This window comes from Hippopotamus amphibius, chromosome 8 (assembly GCF_030028045.1).
Source record: "Hippopotamus amphibius kiboko isolate mHipAmp2 chromosome 8, mHipAmp2.hap2, whole genome shotgun sequence".
In the NCBI taxonomy this organism is placed as follows: domain Eukaryota; kingdom Metazoa; phylum Chordata; class Mammalia; order Artiodactyla; family Hippopotamidae; genus Hippopotamus; species Hippopotamus amphibius.
The window spans coordinates 31,829,189-31,845,064 of NC_080193.1; the positions used below are offsets into that span (position 1 = coordinate 31,829,189).

Genomic DNA, 15,876 nt, shown 5'->3' on the forward strand with positions numbered 1-15,876 from the left:
AACAGGAAAACGGGACTTTGCAGATGTGATTAAGTTAAGCATCTTAAGATCATCCTGGATTGTCCAGGTGGGACCAAAATAATCACAGGGGTCCTTGTAAGAGGAAAGCGGGAGTGTCAGAGTCAGAGGATGAGACACGACAATGAAAGAAGGGTCAGAGAAATGCAACACTGTTGGCTTTGAAGATGGGGAAAGGGGAACAAGCCAAAGCATGTGCAAGGCCTCTAGAAACTGAAAAAGGCGGAGAAAAAATTCTCCCATAGAGCCTCCAGAAGGAATGTAATCCTGCCAACACCTTGACTTTAGCCCAGCTAAACTTGTGTTGGACATCTAACCCCCACAACTGTAAGATAATGTTTGTGTAGTTGTAAACCACAAAGTTTGTGGTAATTTGTTAGAACAACAACAGAAAACCAATACAGTAAATAAGCATGCCAAATTAAGGGAATGAGGACACTCAGATCCCCCAGACATCTTCACTCGAAATAAAAAGATTCCAGTTTATACACAGATGACCTGGTCTGACCCTTCCGCCACCTTCCAGCATGTTTTCCCAGTTGTTTTTCATGGATTGGTTGTGTTTGTTACTTGAGTGTCATCTCTCCTATCCTGCTTGCCATGGTGCAATTCCAATCCCAATTCTTCCAAATTTCTTCAGCTAGAATTAACACCTCTCTTCTCTGAACTAACAAATAGAGGTATCTTTTTATTCCCTTTATTTCTTGACTGTGCCTCAGCTCTCCAACATAAAAAGCCCCTACCATATGAGGTTCAAAATATGGTGTGATTAATATTACATCAAAGATGCTGATAATGTCATGCCTAAGGGTCACCTAACAGGGACATGACTCATTAACAAAGGAAGTAGAGGGTAGGGCACATGCCTGGGTTTCTACATGCCTCAGAACCAGATGCAGAGCTCATGTTCCGTGGTACTGTGCTTGGCTAGCAGCTACAACTAACAGTTTTGTAATAGTAACCAACCCAAGCAAGTTTTTGTAGAATTTGGCACTTACATACATTTCATGACCCAGAAACCTATGTGAAAAGGGTTACCCATAGAAACATTTAGTGGTTTCCTAAAATGTTTGTTCCTGATTTCTACTTTGATTGAAATTTTAATTTGATCAAAATTAAATCTTTTCGGATAGAGCCTAAAGAAAAATATTTTTGCTCAAATAAAATATTTTCTTCATTTAATAAAATAACTTATAGGACACTAATAAAGATTAATGACAAGATTTCTGATGACACTTGGAGTATTAAAATGTGTTATGATTCTCAAACTTTCCATGTGTTTAAAATATGTTATATGTTATATATCTCTGCCGAGACCAGCTCGGCGACTCGAGGTGAGTGACGGGTGCCGCAAGCTTGAAGAAGACACAGACACAGACTGAAGAGAAAAGTGGGACCTGGGGGGCTCAAGACCTCTCGGATCAAGAGCCCTGCTGACTCATCCCAGGTTGCTTTTATTGAGTTCCTGGGCTAACATTCTCAGGTTACACCCATAAACAATCAAAGCCCTCACATGACTGAGGCAATTATCTTTGTTTACTTCCTGGGTCCGAGTTGAGCAGGTGTGGATTTGAGCTGGGGGTGGAGAGCAAAACAGCCCTGGGGGCAGGAGACCTCTCTCAGATATTAGGGGTCTGTGCCCCACCCATGTTGGCCCCTCTGCGACTGTGCCTGTCTTAGGTTGTTCCTCCCTTGAGGAATCTTACCCGTCTCTGGCTAACCAGTCATCCTCCAGGGCCAAACAGGGTGATACAAGGAAGGCTCTATGCACCACCCCTGTTGGCCCCTCTGCAGCTGTGCCTGTCTTAGGTTGTTCCTCCTCTGAGGAATCTTACCCGTCTTTGGCTAACCAGCCATCCTTCAGGGCCAAACAGGGTGATATTAGTCTCCACGCCCCGCACCCTCAGTTCCTCCACTGCTCAAGCAGGACATTCTGAATCCCATCGCTCAGCCCACATACTTAACATTTTCAAGGTTTCAGAAAGGTTCCCAAATGTCTTCCCACATATCTCAAAAACATGTAAAAGGTAATAAAATATAACTGGTTTTCTTTAATACCAATCATTTCATCGTATCAGAAGGTAATCACTGGATGGTGAATTCCTTCATACATCATGGGTTTGCTCCCTAAGGTATGCACAGGTGGACATTTTCTACATCATGATAGAGACCTGGGCTATTCATTTCTACAAAGAAAATGGGAAGCATTTGATTAAGAAATTAGGATGATGTGGAACCTGAGACTACACAAACATTTCACGTAAAGGGCAAAAAAGCAACGAGTTCAGCTAGAAATAAGTTATTTTATTTTAAAACACATACAGATTAATAAATATTATTGGAAAACTTAATAAATAGCCTTTTTATTTACATAAGGCAATTTACAACATGCTATGACTACTTCTATAAAGCAAAACATAAGCAAGTCTTAGTCATTGACAAATGAGTGTGTATGCTACTTGGAAGCTCCCCTGATACATTTACATGAAAAAAATTTTATGCAACCAATCAATATTTTACATTTTTTTTATCTAGTCTTCTTCCTCTCTTTCACAATTATATTCCATTTTACAAGAAAGTAGTAGTTATCATTTAAAAAGGCAAAAACACTCAGGAATGCTACTGAAAAAGAGTACCCTTTAATTTTTCCAAAGTGCAAAAACACTGACATGGAGGGGGACAAATTAGTATAGTCTGACAAATAAAAGAAATATTCTGAATTTTCAATGTGACCCTTTGGCACTAGTGGTTTGGGAGTTCCTGACATTTACCTGGTGTCAGGGAGTTCATGGTCAGGGTTGAGCCGCTTGGAAGCAGGAAGTACAGCATCATTCGTTACAAATTCAACGCAACAGAATCAATCTGTTCACAGGTCACTGATTCTCCTGCAGAACATAAACCTTTGCAGAATGTCAGAGAAGCTCAACACACCATCAGAATGTGATCTCTCCGTGCAGTTTTTTAAAGTCCCTGCTTAATTTTCATATTTTACAACAGAATATATAAAACCCTTCCTTTTAAAACAAAAAAAGGAAAATTAAAGCTTCATGGAATCATGCAAAATTTACACCCAGTGCTTCCTTTGCTTACTCAGTGCTCGAAGCTGTGTGTCTACAGCACGGTCCTGAGAAGACAGGACGCACAGTGCATCACTCCAGAGGAGTCCTGCACACACGCTCTGGGCTGAGGCTACCAGTACACACTAAACATTGAGTGCTCTAACACAGATTTGGAGACCCATCCCATCCTTTAGAGGTAGAGAAACTGAGGCACAGAAAGGTTAAGTGACTCACCTATAGTTGCACAATTCAAGGAAAAATAGAGAAAAGAACAAATAAATCCTCCCCGGCTTATGCTCTGGGCCCTAGACTATGCTTTTTATCACATTGGGTACATTTGAAATAGATGTTTATTTACATGATCATTGTTCTACTGAATATCAACTTTTCACCAGACAATATGTTTTTGATGTAACACAAAGTTACATTTTCTTAAAATATAATTCTTTTGTTGCATTTAATAGCATGTGAGAAATGTGTATGAAAATAAATGAGTAGATATTGGGCCAAATTCTTGTTCCCTTTCCTATAATTCTTAATCTTTTCAAGTATATGATGGAGGTATAAGAATCTGGCCAGATGTGAAAAATCACCTATAAGCTAAAGGACAGACTCTTAAAATTCATCACCAGTACAACTTTGAGGCGGAAGTGAGGAATACATAAAGTTGAGGTATTTTACATGATAAACTGTTTTATGGTGTGACTGGTGTGCAAACTAATATTTTCTCTTCCCAACTCAAGCTAACAGGCCTCTAGCTGTAAATATGAGTAAAACATACGGAAAACTAACACAGACATGTCCTTGGGAGGAAGGTCAACGCTAAGGAGTTAATGTTACGTTTTCGGTCCCTGAGAAGGTGGAACACCAAGATTCCATCTAATCCTGCTTGATGGGTGAACTACTGCCGTGGTGTCAGACACAGTAAGGACAACTTCTTCAGACCACTGAAGCCAATCAGACAGGCATGGACAGATCTAAACTAAAGCGTCTTCTCTTTCCAGGTTCCTACTCAGTCCCAGGAAGTCTAAGTCAGGATCAAGTAGGCATCAAAGAAGAGTGATGGGCACAGCTCTGCAGACTGCTCTCCTGGGTTAGTTGAGCAGCTTAGAAAAGAGAGGTATCATTTCGCAACAAGAATCAGGCAGCAGGACAGTGGCCTGTGATCAACACCTCAGTGTCCGGGGACTCATCCACACCTGTAGACGGTGCCTCTCAAGCACTTTACGGATGTCTAGGAACTGGCCTCTAGAAGTGAGCACAGTATTTACAAAGAGCTGAGTGGTCAAGGAAGAAGGAAGATGAGAGGTGACTGCATACTTCAGTAGTGCTCTCTTCTATCAGACGTGAAACCCAAAGAAAAACCTGAAGACCAATCTACTACACCTGGAATGAACTTCTGGAAATAAAACTGCATAAAACAAATTGGCTTGAAATGTGGGACTTGAAAGAATATTTCTTATTGCTGAACCAAGAGCAGCAAAGTGTATTTCACTAACTTTCTAATGTGAAAAGACCATAATAACATCTGAGTAATGATTCCCCATGAAGGTCCAGCTGTGGGCAGTTCTTGCTCCCCAGGTGGCAGGGAACAGACTGCCATTCCTCTCCAGATCCTTCTCTGCAGAGGTGGAACAGTCCTGCAGAACAGCGAAACACCCAGGGTGGTCCTGGTGCTGGGTTTGGGTTAGAATCCTTAATAGGCCCTACACTTGATCACTGAGCAGAACAGGAAGCAATCTTTTTAAATGCAAAGATTCAGATAAGAAAACAAGGCATTGTCCAAGTAAGAGAGAAGAAATGGCCTATTTAAGTATCTATCCAGAGTAAGTCTGCAAGTTGTGATCACAAAAGTATGATTTTAGAGGAGGCTTGAAAACAAGCAGACGGTAGGTATTTTTTCCTTGGTTTTATCAAAGACAAAACCCAAAGAATAGCATAATAATGAAAATGTTTTACATGTATTTACTTTTGGAAAGACCAGCATAAGACCTATCCCCATTCTGGGCCCTCCCCTTCAAAGCTTTTACTTTTTAAATATTTTTTGTAATTCCAAATAAATGATAAAAACATGAATTTGTAAAATAAACACTAAGTCAGAAGTTCTATGCTCTATGTTAAATTTGAAAATTAGGCTGTTAGACTGCTGGTCATGTCAATTACTTCCAGGCTGGAGTCACACTTCTGGACTATAATGGGTGGAACGAACTGTGTGCCACTGGAAGCAAAGTTGTGTATCCTACCAAGATAATTTGCTGAACAGGTGTAAACTCGGGAAAGTCTAACTGTTCTGGGACTTATCACCTTCAAGAGGAGACAAGCTATTAATACTCTGAGATTTTACTTTACTCTAAAAAAAATCATAGGGAGACAATGCAGAAAATATCACCTCTAAGTATGTACGGAATAATCACGGATTAACTGTAATCAGGAACACCTATGGATGCATTTACTCGTAAATGAACTAGGCTTCACGTGTAAATTGTAACCAAAAAAAATGGCAACTTCCATGTGACACATGAACTTTCCCATTATATTTGTATAGCCACATGCAATCTTTGAACATCTCAAACTCCTTACCTAGGAAACTATTTTTATGCCTGAAAGTATATTTATACTCCTACATTATATTTTCAGAAAGTTCACTTCAATAAATTAAGGCCTGCATTCCTAAAAATACTGATGATAAAAAGCAAATCTTCAAGAGCTGATAAAAAGAGTAATGGATTTTTTGAGCATTTATTAACTACCAGTTACTCTAAGATTTTTTTAATTTTTTAAATAATCTTGCTGCTGTTAGTTCACAGATCACTGAGAAGCCCTGATCATCACATGTACTTTTAATTTATAAAGGTGTTTTTTGCTCTGTGTTAAACTATCCTCATTTTATTGTCTCTGTTCAACACTACAGAGAACTATTCCTTAGGTCTTTAAAAATGTTCTTTTTGTCTGAAAAAAACACTTTTCTCCTATTGACATGCCATAGTAATTTTAATTGGGTATTTAAAGTTCATTTTGTACTTCAAATCTACCTTATCCAATCCCGTCTTTCAACTTGGCACAGTTCCCTATTTAGATAAAGCATTACCCACGGGACTTTCCTGGCGGTCCAGTGCTTAAGATTGTGCACTTCCACTGCAGGGGGCACGGGTTCATCGCAGGCTGAGGAACTAAGATCCGGCATGCCCTGTGGGGTGGGGGTGGGGGAACACTGCACACGAGTACATGACATCTTGATGAACAGCTGCAACGCTTTAGGCTCTGTTCCCATTTAATACACGTGGAAGGTTACTACAGACAGCCAGATGACATCTTTCATCAAATACTGAAACAATTAATGGCTACTGGGCATTTCAGAAGTTTGCGTGGGGAACTGTAGAGTGTTCTGCCATCTCAAACAACGGGGAGATAGCTAAACTGTTTTCATCTTTGCTAGAAATTCTTCAGAAAACTATGTGTGTTCCCACTGGTAGAAAACAGCCTAAACTTAATTGTGTCCTTTAACTTGTTCCTAAATTACAGGGAACTCATATGTACTATTGAACAGTTACTTTCTCATTTAACAGCCTTATTATCAAGTTAAATAATTTTCTTAGTGGCCACAGTGCTTGCTGAAAGAGAACATGGATATATTTAATACTGGATCCCAATTACATCAGACAATGCAAATAAAATACCTTAAGTCAATTGTCTTTAATTGGACTATAACTACATGCTGAAAGGGTCGATTTACTCTAATGTGTCTTGTCTTGACTCTCTTCCAATGAATGAATATACTATAATTCTAACTGCTTTGAACACTTATATTTTGAACAGTGAAATATTAAAGTATAATCAAGGAGGTTGCATTATTCTAATCTAAGAGAACATACGAACAGTAATAGTCAAATTAAGTGAATAGTTTAAGTAATAAAGGCACTGAAATTGATCTGATCTGTTGAAAATCATCCTGCAAATGGAACAGAATATTGTGTCTATTCACTCTTCTCTCTCTGTTTGCAATTAAAATGTCTACGAGTTGGGGGGTAGGAAAGTTGACACATCAGAGGATTAAAAACAATTAAATGTATATACCTTTGATTTGGATGAGACACCTGAATGTTAAACATGCTTAATGCAAAATAACAAAACTGTAGAGTCAGACTTCAAGACAACAATTTCTCCCACTTCCAAAGTAAGATTCTAAGTAAGAATATCTGTTCCCCTGCGAAGACTAACCAGAAAAGGCCCATTCTATTTAAATAATGATGAAGTGTTTTAAAAGCAGAGAGTATTCATGAAAGCTTCCATGTTAATGGCAATGAACATAAGACTCCTCTCATCAGAGAGAGATGACCCCCAGGCAACCACTGAGCCACTTCAGAGTACAGAAGGCTGGGCCCCACCCCAGTACTGAGCAATGCATCCTCACACTCCACCAGCCCATCCGTTAATACACAGGCAACTCCAACACCAGCGATTTAGGGTCTCTTCTACTTCACATCAAATCATGGCCAGAAGTCATATCCATTTCCTGTTTCTCAAGCCATCCAACCCCCTGTTACATCCTAGTCTGTTTTCACATTCGATTTGTTCATCTCCCCAAGGTTGAAGTTGAACTCTTTGAACACCTGTATAAGGACAATCCCAACAGAGACGGTGGTGAACCCGCAGGCCATGCCCAGGAAGTCCACCAGACCCACGTTGCTCCACTCCCGGAAGAGGATGGCCGAGGCCAGCAAGACCAGTGTGGTGAACACAACGTAGTAGATGGCCCCAAACACAGAAGAGTCGAAGCACTCGAGGGCCTTGTTGATATACCTGAACTGGACGATGATGCTGCAGCCAAGCACGGCCAGGAGCACCAGGCACAGGCAGAGGGCCCGCTGGCTAGATGGGTTGTTGTGGAAGATGTCTTGGGCTGCCAGCCCAATGCCCTTGGTGGAAGGCACGGTGAAACTCCCCAGCAAGGAGCAGATGCTGATGTAGACCATGATGTTGGTGGGCCCGTGGGCCGGTGCGATCCAGAAGATGAGCAGCAGCAGCATGAGCAGCACGATGCACAGGTAGCCCACGAACACTGCAAGACAGAGGTGCACCGTGACCACGGGCAGAGACAGCCCCGCCCTGCACATGCTCCACCACCTGCCCCACCACTGTCACCGGACACCCACGGCTCCAGATGTGCTCTACCAGATCCAGAGTCATTCCACAAAAACTATTCCCATCATCATTTTCACCATTAAAACATTCAAAGCTCCTACATATTACATGTCAATAAATAAGTCTTCTATTAGTAATATTTTTATAACCATAAAAGTCAACATAGCTGCTCTGAGCATTTTTTTTTTCAGCCCCACCGTGCAGCATGCAGAACCTTCCTGACCAGGGATCGAACCTCTGCCCTGCAGCGGAAGCACAGAGTCCCAACCACTGGTCCGTCAGGATAGTCCTGAGAGTTTTTTTAAAGCTGTTTCACAAGATGGTCAATTCAACACACCCTAGCAGAGAGTACTCCTATGTGTGGCCCACGTGGGGAGGGAAAGAGAGTCATGTGGGGGTCTTAAAGAACATGTAGGAAAACTGTGGGGGTGTTTGTGGCTGTTGCAGGGATGGGGGCTGCACACAGTGGGCAGTGACCAGGGGTCCTGGGATGTGCAGACGTTTCCACACAATGAAAAATCATCCTGTTCTCCTGACAACTTCTGAATGTTACTTTGGACAGGTAATTGAAAAATACTTATAATAATCAGAGCCTAGAACCTGTTTTATTTGTAAAACAAAGTAATTTGGCAAGGATTTAATATACATTGGTTTTCTCAGAACTTCAAGAGTTATTCTCCATTTCAGAAGATTCTATTGCTGGGAGTTTCCTGGTTGCCTAGTGGTTAGGATTCCGGGCTTTCAGTGCCAGGGCCTGGGTTCAGTTCCTGGTCAGGGAACTGACTGTGTAAGCTGCGTGGCACAGCCAAAAAAAAAAAAAAAACAAACACCTCCCATCACTAATGGCAAAATCCTTAGCGTTTGAGTCAATAACACAACACCTCCACATCAGTCTGTTTTGCACCTGCCAGATTCTCAGTAACTCCACATATGCTGTGGGGTCTGCTGGCTTTAACGTGTCTTCTCCTGTTGTCATATCTGAGCATTCTAGTTTATTCCAAAGTACTGTTCTTAGGGCATTATGCTGACTGCTGTTATATGTACAAGGAGGTGGAATTTTCCATGAATTTCATTCCCAGATTGTAAAGGGGGTGCCAAGCATTGGGCCTGAGGGCTGGGAACAGCCTGGACACCTGTGTCAGCCAGCAGGTGGGAGGAGTCCCCTCTGCCCGAGGGTAAGGGAAAGGAGTATGCAGCTGCTGCAGGGGAAGGTTGCAGAGAGACGCTCCGGCTGAGAGCTGCCCGGGAGCCTGCCCTGTACAACGCACTGGGGAGGGGTAGTAGAGGGCAGAGAGAGCCGCATGCGCAAACGGAACATACTGCCCAAGCGTGCGCTGTTTGTGGAAAAAGCATAAGTAGCTTGAATGCAAGTGTGCAGGCTTTATTTCAGAAAACGCTGCTGGGCCTGAGTGTGTAGTAGTTTGGGCTTTCTCTCATGGGGGGTGGGTGCCGGTGACTGCAGTTTTGAAAAAAAAAATAAAAGAAATTATGTCAAAAATAGATACCAAAAAAAAAAAAAAAGCACAGGTTTCTGTGGGGGCTCCGAAGATGAATTAAATCCGCTCTCAGAGACTTTCACGTCGGATGCCAAGCGCGGAGACTGGACACACGGTGGTCCTGAGAGGGGCGCCCTGCGGCTGCACCGCGGGTGGGGTTGGGGGATGCGTCGATGCACAAGGAGGCAGCAAAGGGGCCAGGTCAGCAGGACAGCCCCGGGGGGCTGCTGCGGACAGTGGTGAGCAGAGAGGACAGACCACAGCGGGGCAGGGGGCGCAGCTCCGGCCGGGAGAACCGCGCTGGAGGCGGCCAGCTCCCTGGCAGCGTGGCTCTGAGTTACCTGGGTTGGTCAGCTTCTCCTCCAGCTCGGCCTGAGTGGTCACACTCTCGGATTTCGGGGAGTGGATAATCAGCACGACAGAACCCGCACAGCTTAGCAGACACCCCAACTTGCCTAAGATGTTAAGCTTTTCTTTCAGAAGATAAGAGGCTAAAATGGACCTTCAATTGTAAAATAAGAAATGATTAAATCAAATTATCTGATCTTTCTTAACTGCAGATGTTATTAAAGCTACATTTTCTTTTATAGTTACATTTTATTTTTAAATTAGTTTTTAAGTGTACAAAGAGTAGGAATTTATTGATGTTGCTATTTCAATACAAATAGGATTTTCATACCAATTCCATGCATAGCCAGTACATAATGATACTCTTAACTCGTACCACTATATTGTATTATTTCAGTAGATATGAAATATACCAGGGTAGAAAAATAAGTTTTATGATTGATCAAAAATAAAAATATTGTTTCCATATTTTTAAAAGTATACAGTCCAAAATTACTATGCTAAGTAGGAAAGTAGGATATGAAAATTGTTAAAATAATTACAAGTAATTCATGGCTCAGAACACTTAAATTGAGAAAATGCACAAACAAGAAAAAAACAAAATGCTAATAGTAACTGCATTATGGTAGAAAGAGTACGGGTGATTATTTTTCTCTTCTCTAATATGGAAAGTTTTAAGATGTGGTCACATTATTTTTTTAATGCAAAAAAAAAAAAAAGCATTCCTCACAAAATATCTATAATCTTAACACTGGCAATAGTGTTTCTCATTTCCCTGTATAACATCAGTACATAATTTGAATCGGGAAACCTGGGCTGTTTCTAAATCATGGAATTTGTCATTGTCAATTTGCTGATGTTCATGCCAAAGGCACTCAGGTAACATGAACATCCACAGGGAGGGCACACCAGACCCAGGCATCAACATATACAGGACTATTTCCATTCATCCTTATTTCACAGATAAGGAAACCGAGCCTCAGGAAGGATCAGCACTGAACCCAAGGCCACAAAGCTACAAGAGGTGAAGCCATGGAGAGGTCAAAGCGTCCATCCTTCCCTTATAGCACTTTGTGTCCCTCACCCTGGACAGCCTGGTCCCCAAGGAGACCCAGCAGTGCAGCTGGGAAAATAAGCAACTCCACTGAAAGAAACTACACAGGATATAACAGCACAGAATTGGATGTTCCATTGAGGGGCTCTAAATAGCGGCACAGAGAGGTGGACACCAGAGGAGTGGGAGGCTCCGAGAACAAGAGGTGGCCTGCAGTCAGCCTGGGACAGTGGCTGGGCCTGTGCCAAGGGGGAAGGGGCTGCCATGCCTGAGAGAAGGGGGCAGGGACAACCCTGGACCACGAGGCCAATGCACCTCTTATTCCACTCTTGGTCTTATGCCAGAGTACGAATTAAACAGTACTGTTATAAAACAGTGTTTAACAGAAAATCCGAGGGGTACTAAGGCCAAAAGATCACGAACCAACTGTCATTGAAAAACAGTTTATTACTCAGTTTCCAAGATGAGGGGGGTCACAGCACCCTATGCAGGACTACACAGGGAAGCACTAGGACCAGTCAGGAGGCGCTGAGTGGGGGCTGCGGGGGGACTGTGGCAAGAGACTTTATTGTGGTTTCTGCGGGAAGGAGTGTGTGAGGCAGCGTAAGCAGTGTAGGACTGGCCAGTGTGAATATCTCAGTGGGCTCTTGGGCACAGGGTCTGTCCAGAGCTGTCAATTACCTGGTCCTGGGGAGTCAGAGCAGGTAGGTAGTGTGCAGGAGTGTGAAGGTCCAATAAAGGAGGTAGTTGGAGTGTGGGCTCTGGATAAGTTGGTTCAGATTTGAAATGCATGTCTGAGCAAGGGAAAAACTCCTCCTGAGGAGAGGGGTGCAGGTGCCAAGGGACACACAAGCAAGGCAAGGTGACTCCGGCACATAATGGATGGCCCAGAACAGGCACGTGTGGCACATGCATGCAGGGCAGATGGTAGAGCGTCTAGTTTAGGGATGCTAGGAACACAGTCAGTAAAGTACCGTGTCATTTAAGGACACGCCAAGTAAAGATCTGGGCAACTGCTCCTCTTGGAGAACTAGTCCTTGCCTCCCCTCTGTGGCTGTGAATGGACAACCCCAGAGTGGCTGGAATAGGGGCCGTCTACCATCAGGCCTCCCCAGCAGGGAACCCACCAACTGTCTAGGATCAAAATCTTTCTCCTCTCACTCTTCCTGGGCTGCAGTAACAAAGAGCCTGCCACATTCTGAGCTGAGATTAAACAAAAAACATACAAAATCTCTTTGATTTAGGAAGTCAACAGACTATGGCTGAAGCCCTAACCCAGCCCTTCACCTGTTTTTGTAAATGACATCTTATTGGAGCACAGCCATGTCCAAAGTTACCCATGGACCACAAAGCCTAAAATATTTACCATCTGGCCCTTTACAGAAAAATGTGGCCGCCCCCTAAGGTAAATGATCTACAGAACTGATCACACATCTGCCTGGAGAGTTGGCCTGAGGTGGAGGCACAAGTTGCATGCTGGCATCAGGGCCACAACAGCACAGGGGAGTGGTGTCCTCACTGGAGGGGCTGGGGACTAGAGCACGGGTGGGAGGGTGGGGTGAGAAGCAGTGTGATAAAAGACAATGGAAAAGGAGGGAAAGAAACTTAATGCCAAGACAGTCAATAAACTATCTCAGTAAACTTACGGTAATAGTAAACAAACAAAAAATGTGCTGTAGAATTGACAGCAAGGTAAACCCATGTTCATAGCAGCATTATTCACAATAGCTAAAATGTGGAGGCAACTCAAGTGCCCACTGACAGATGAATGAATAAGTACAAGGTGCACATGGGGTGCACAAGAGGTGCACAAGGGTTCCCTTCGCTCCATACCCTTGTTTATTTTTTATGACAGCCATTCTAACAGGTGTGAGGTGATATCTCCTTGTGGTTTTGATATGAATTTCCCTCGTGACAATGATGTTGTGCATCTTTTCACGTACCTATTGGCTGCTTCTATGTCTTCTTTGAAAAAATATTCAGTTCCTCTGCCCATGTTTTATTTGTTAGATTGTGATTTTTTTTTACTACTGAGTTGTAAGAGTTCTTTATATAATTTGGATATTAACCCCTTACCAGATCTTTGATTTGTAAATTTTTTTTCTCATTCTATAAATTGCCTTTTTATTTTATTGATGGTTTCCATTGCTATGCAGAAGCTTTTTAGTATGATGTAGTCCCACTTATTTATTTTTGCATTTGTTGTCTTTGCTTTTGATGTCAGATCAAAAAAATTGCCAAGACCAATATCAAGGAGCTTACTCCTTATGTTCTTCTTCTAAGAGTTTTATAGCTTTAGGTCTTACATTCAAGTCTTTAATCTGCTTTGAGTTGATTTTTGTGTACAGTGTTAAGACAGTGATCCAGGTTCATTCTTTTATGTGTGGCTTGGCCAGTTTTATGGAAGAGACTATCCTTTCTCCATTAGATATTCTTGACATTTTTGTCTTAAATTAATTGACCATACACGTGTGGGTTTGCTTCCGGACTCTCTATTCTGTTCCACTGATCTGTGTCTGCTTTCATGCCAGTACCATACTGTTTGGATTACTATAGTTTACAACATAGTTTGAAGTCAGGAAGCTTGATGTCTCCACCTTTGTTCTTCCTCAAGATTGCTTCTTTTGTGGATCCATGCAAATTTTAAGATTGTTTGTTCTATTTCTGTGAAAAAAAATGCCACTGGAATCTTGTTAGGGATTGCACTGAATTCGTAGATTGCACTGGCAGTGTGGACATCTTAACAGTATTAATTCTTCTAATCTATAACAATGAAATATCTTTGCCTTTATTTGTGTCTTCTCCAATTTTTTTTCATCGATGTCTTAATGGTTTTAGTGTACAAGTTGTGTGCACTCTTAAATTTATTCCTAGGTTTTTTTTTTTTTTTTGGCTGTACCATGTGGCATAGGAGATCTCAGTTCACCAACCAGGGATTGAACCTGACACCCTGCATTGGAAGCACAGAGTTTTAACCACTGAACTACCAGGGAAGTCCCTATTTTACTTTTTGATACAACTGTAAAAGGATTATTTTCTGTATTTCTTTTTCTGATAATTCTTTCTTAGTGTGTAGAAACATGACTGATTTTTGCATATTGATTTTGTATCTTGCAACTTCAGTGAATTTATCAGTTATACCAGTTTTTTGGTAAAATCTTTAGCATTTTCTATATACAATTTTATGTCATCTGCAAATAGAGACAGTTTACTTCTTCCTTTCCCATTTGGATGCCTTTTATTGCTTTTTCTTGCCTTGCTCTGGCTAGGACTTCCAGTATTATGTTGAATAAAAGTGGTGAAAGAGGGCATCCTTGTCTTGCTCCTGATCTTAGAGAAAAAGTTTTTGGCTTTTCACTGTTAAGTATAAAGTTAGCTGTGGGAATATCACATGTGACCTTTATCATGTTGCAGTATGTTCCCTCTGTACCCAGTTTGTTGAGAGTATTTATCATGAATAGATATTGAATTTTGTCAAATGCTTTTTCTGTACCTACGAGATGATCATAGGACTTTTATCCTTCATCTTGTTAATGTGGTGTAGCACACTGATTGATTTTTGGATGCTGAACCATCCTCGCATCGCTGGTACAAATCCCACTTGATCCTGGTATATGATTCTCTAGTGCATTGCTGAATTCAGTCTGCTAATATTTTGTTGAGAATTTTTGCATCAATATTCATCAATGATATTGGTAATTTCCTTTTTTGTAGTGTCTTTGTCTGGTTTTGGTATCACAGTAATGCTGGCCTTGTAAAATGAGTTTGGAAGTGTTCCCTCCTCTTCAATTTTTGGTAAGATTTGAGAAGGATTCTCCTTTAAATATTTGCTAGAATTCACCTGTAAAGCCATCTTTTCCTGGACTTTTCTTTGTCGGGATGTTTTAAGTTACTGATTCAACCTTCTTCACCTGTCCAGATTTTCTATTTCTTCAAGATTCAGTCATGGTAGGTTGCATGTTCTAGGAATCTGTTTTTTCCTAGGTTATCCAGTTTGTTGGTGTATAGTTGTTCATGGTAATCTCTTTTGATGCTTTCTATGTCTGTGGTCCAGTTGTAATGTCTCCTCTTCCATTTCTGATGTTTTTAAAATTTTATTATTTATTTATTTATTTTTGGCTGCATTGGGTCTTCGTTGCTGCACACGGGCTTTCTCTAGTTGTGGCGAGTGGAGGCTATTCTTTGTTGCGGAGCATGGGCTTCTCAGTGTGGTGGCTTCTCTTGTTGCAAAGCATGGGCTCTAGGTGCTCAGGCTTCAGTAGTTGTGGCTCATAGGCTCAGCAGTTGTGGTGCACGGGCTTAGCTGCTCCATAGCATGTGGGATCTTCCTGGACCAGGGATCGAACCCATGTCCTGTGCATTGGCAGGCAGATTCTTAACCACTGCACCACCAAGGAAGCCCTCGTTTCTGATTTTATTTATTTGAATCTTCTCTCTTTTCCCTTACGTACTCTGGCTAAAAGTTTCTCAATTTTGTTTATCTAGTCAAAAAAAAGCAGCTCAGTTTTGTTAAGCATCTCTATTGTTTTTATGGACACTATTTCATTTATTTCTGCTTGGCTTTTTATTTCCTCCTTTCTGCCTTCATTGGGGATAGTTTTTTCTTTTTCTAATTCCTTGAGGTGAAAAATTAGGTTGTTTATTTGAAATCTTTCTTTTGTCTTAATGTAGGCATTTATTGCTGTAAACTTCCCTCTTACATCTGCTTTTGCAGCATTCCATAGGTTTTGATATATTAGGTTTCCATTTTCATTGGTTT

At 41.6% G+C, this 15,876-nt stretch overlaps 1 protein-coding gene across 1 annotated transcript in view; it reads right to left on the bottom strand.

The window, feature by feature from the left end:
* Window positions 1–2,309: 2,309 nt before the first annotated feature.
* NIPA1 (NIPA magnesium transporter 1) overlaps window positions 2,310–15,876 on the bottom strand; it is a 42,698-nt gene continuing 29,131 nt past the window's right edge. The window contains exons 4-5 of the mRNA XM_057746454.1: window positions 10,057–10,217; window positions 2,310–8,136 (exon numbers count right to left, since the gene is read on the bottom strand). Of these exons, the coding sequence (XP_057602437.1) occupies window positions 7,625–8,136; window positions 10,057–10,217 (673 nt within the window). The 3' untranslated portion in view covers window positions 2,310–7,624. The remainder of the gene's footprint in view (window positions 8,137–10,056; window positions 10,218–15,876) is intronic.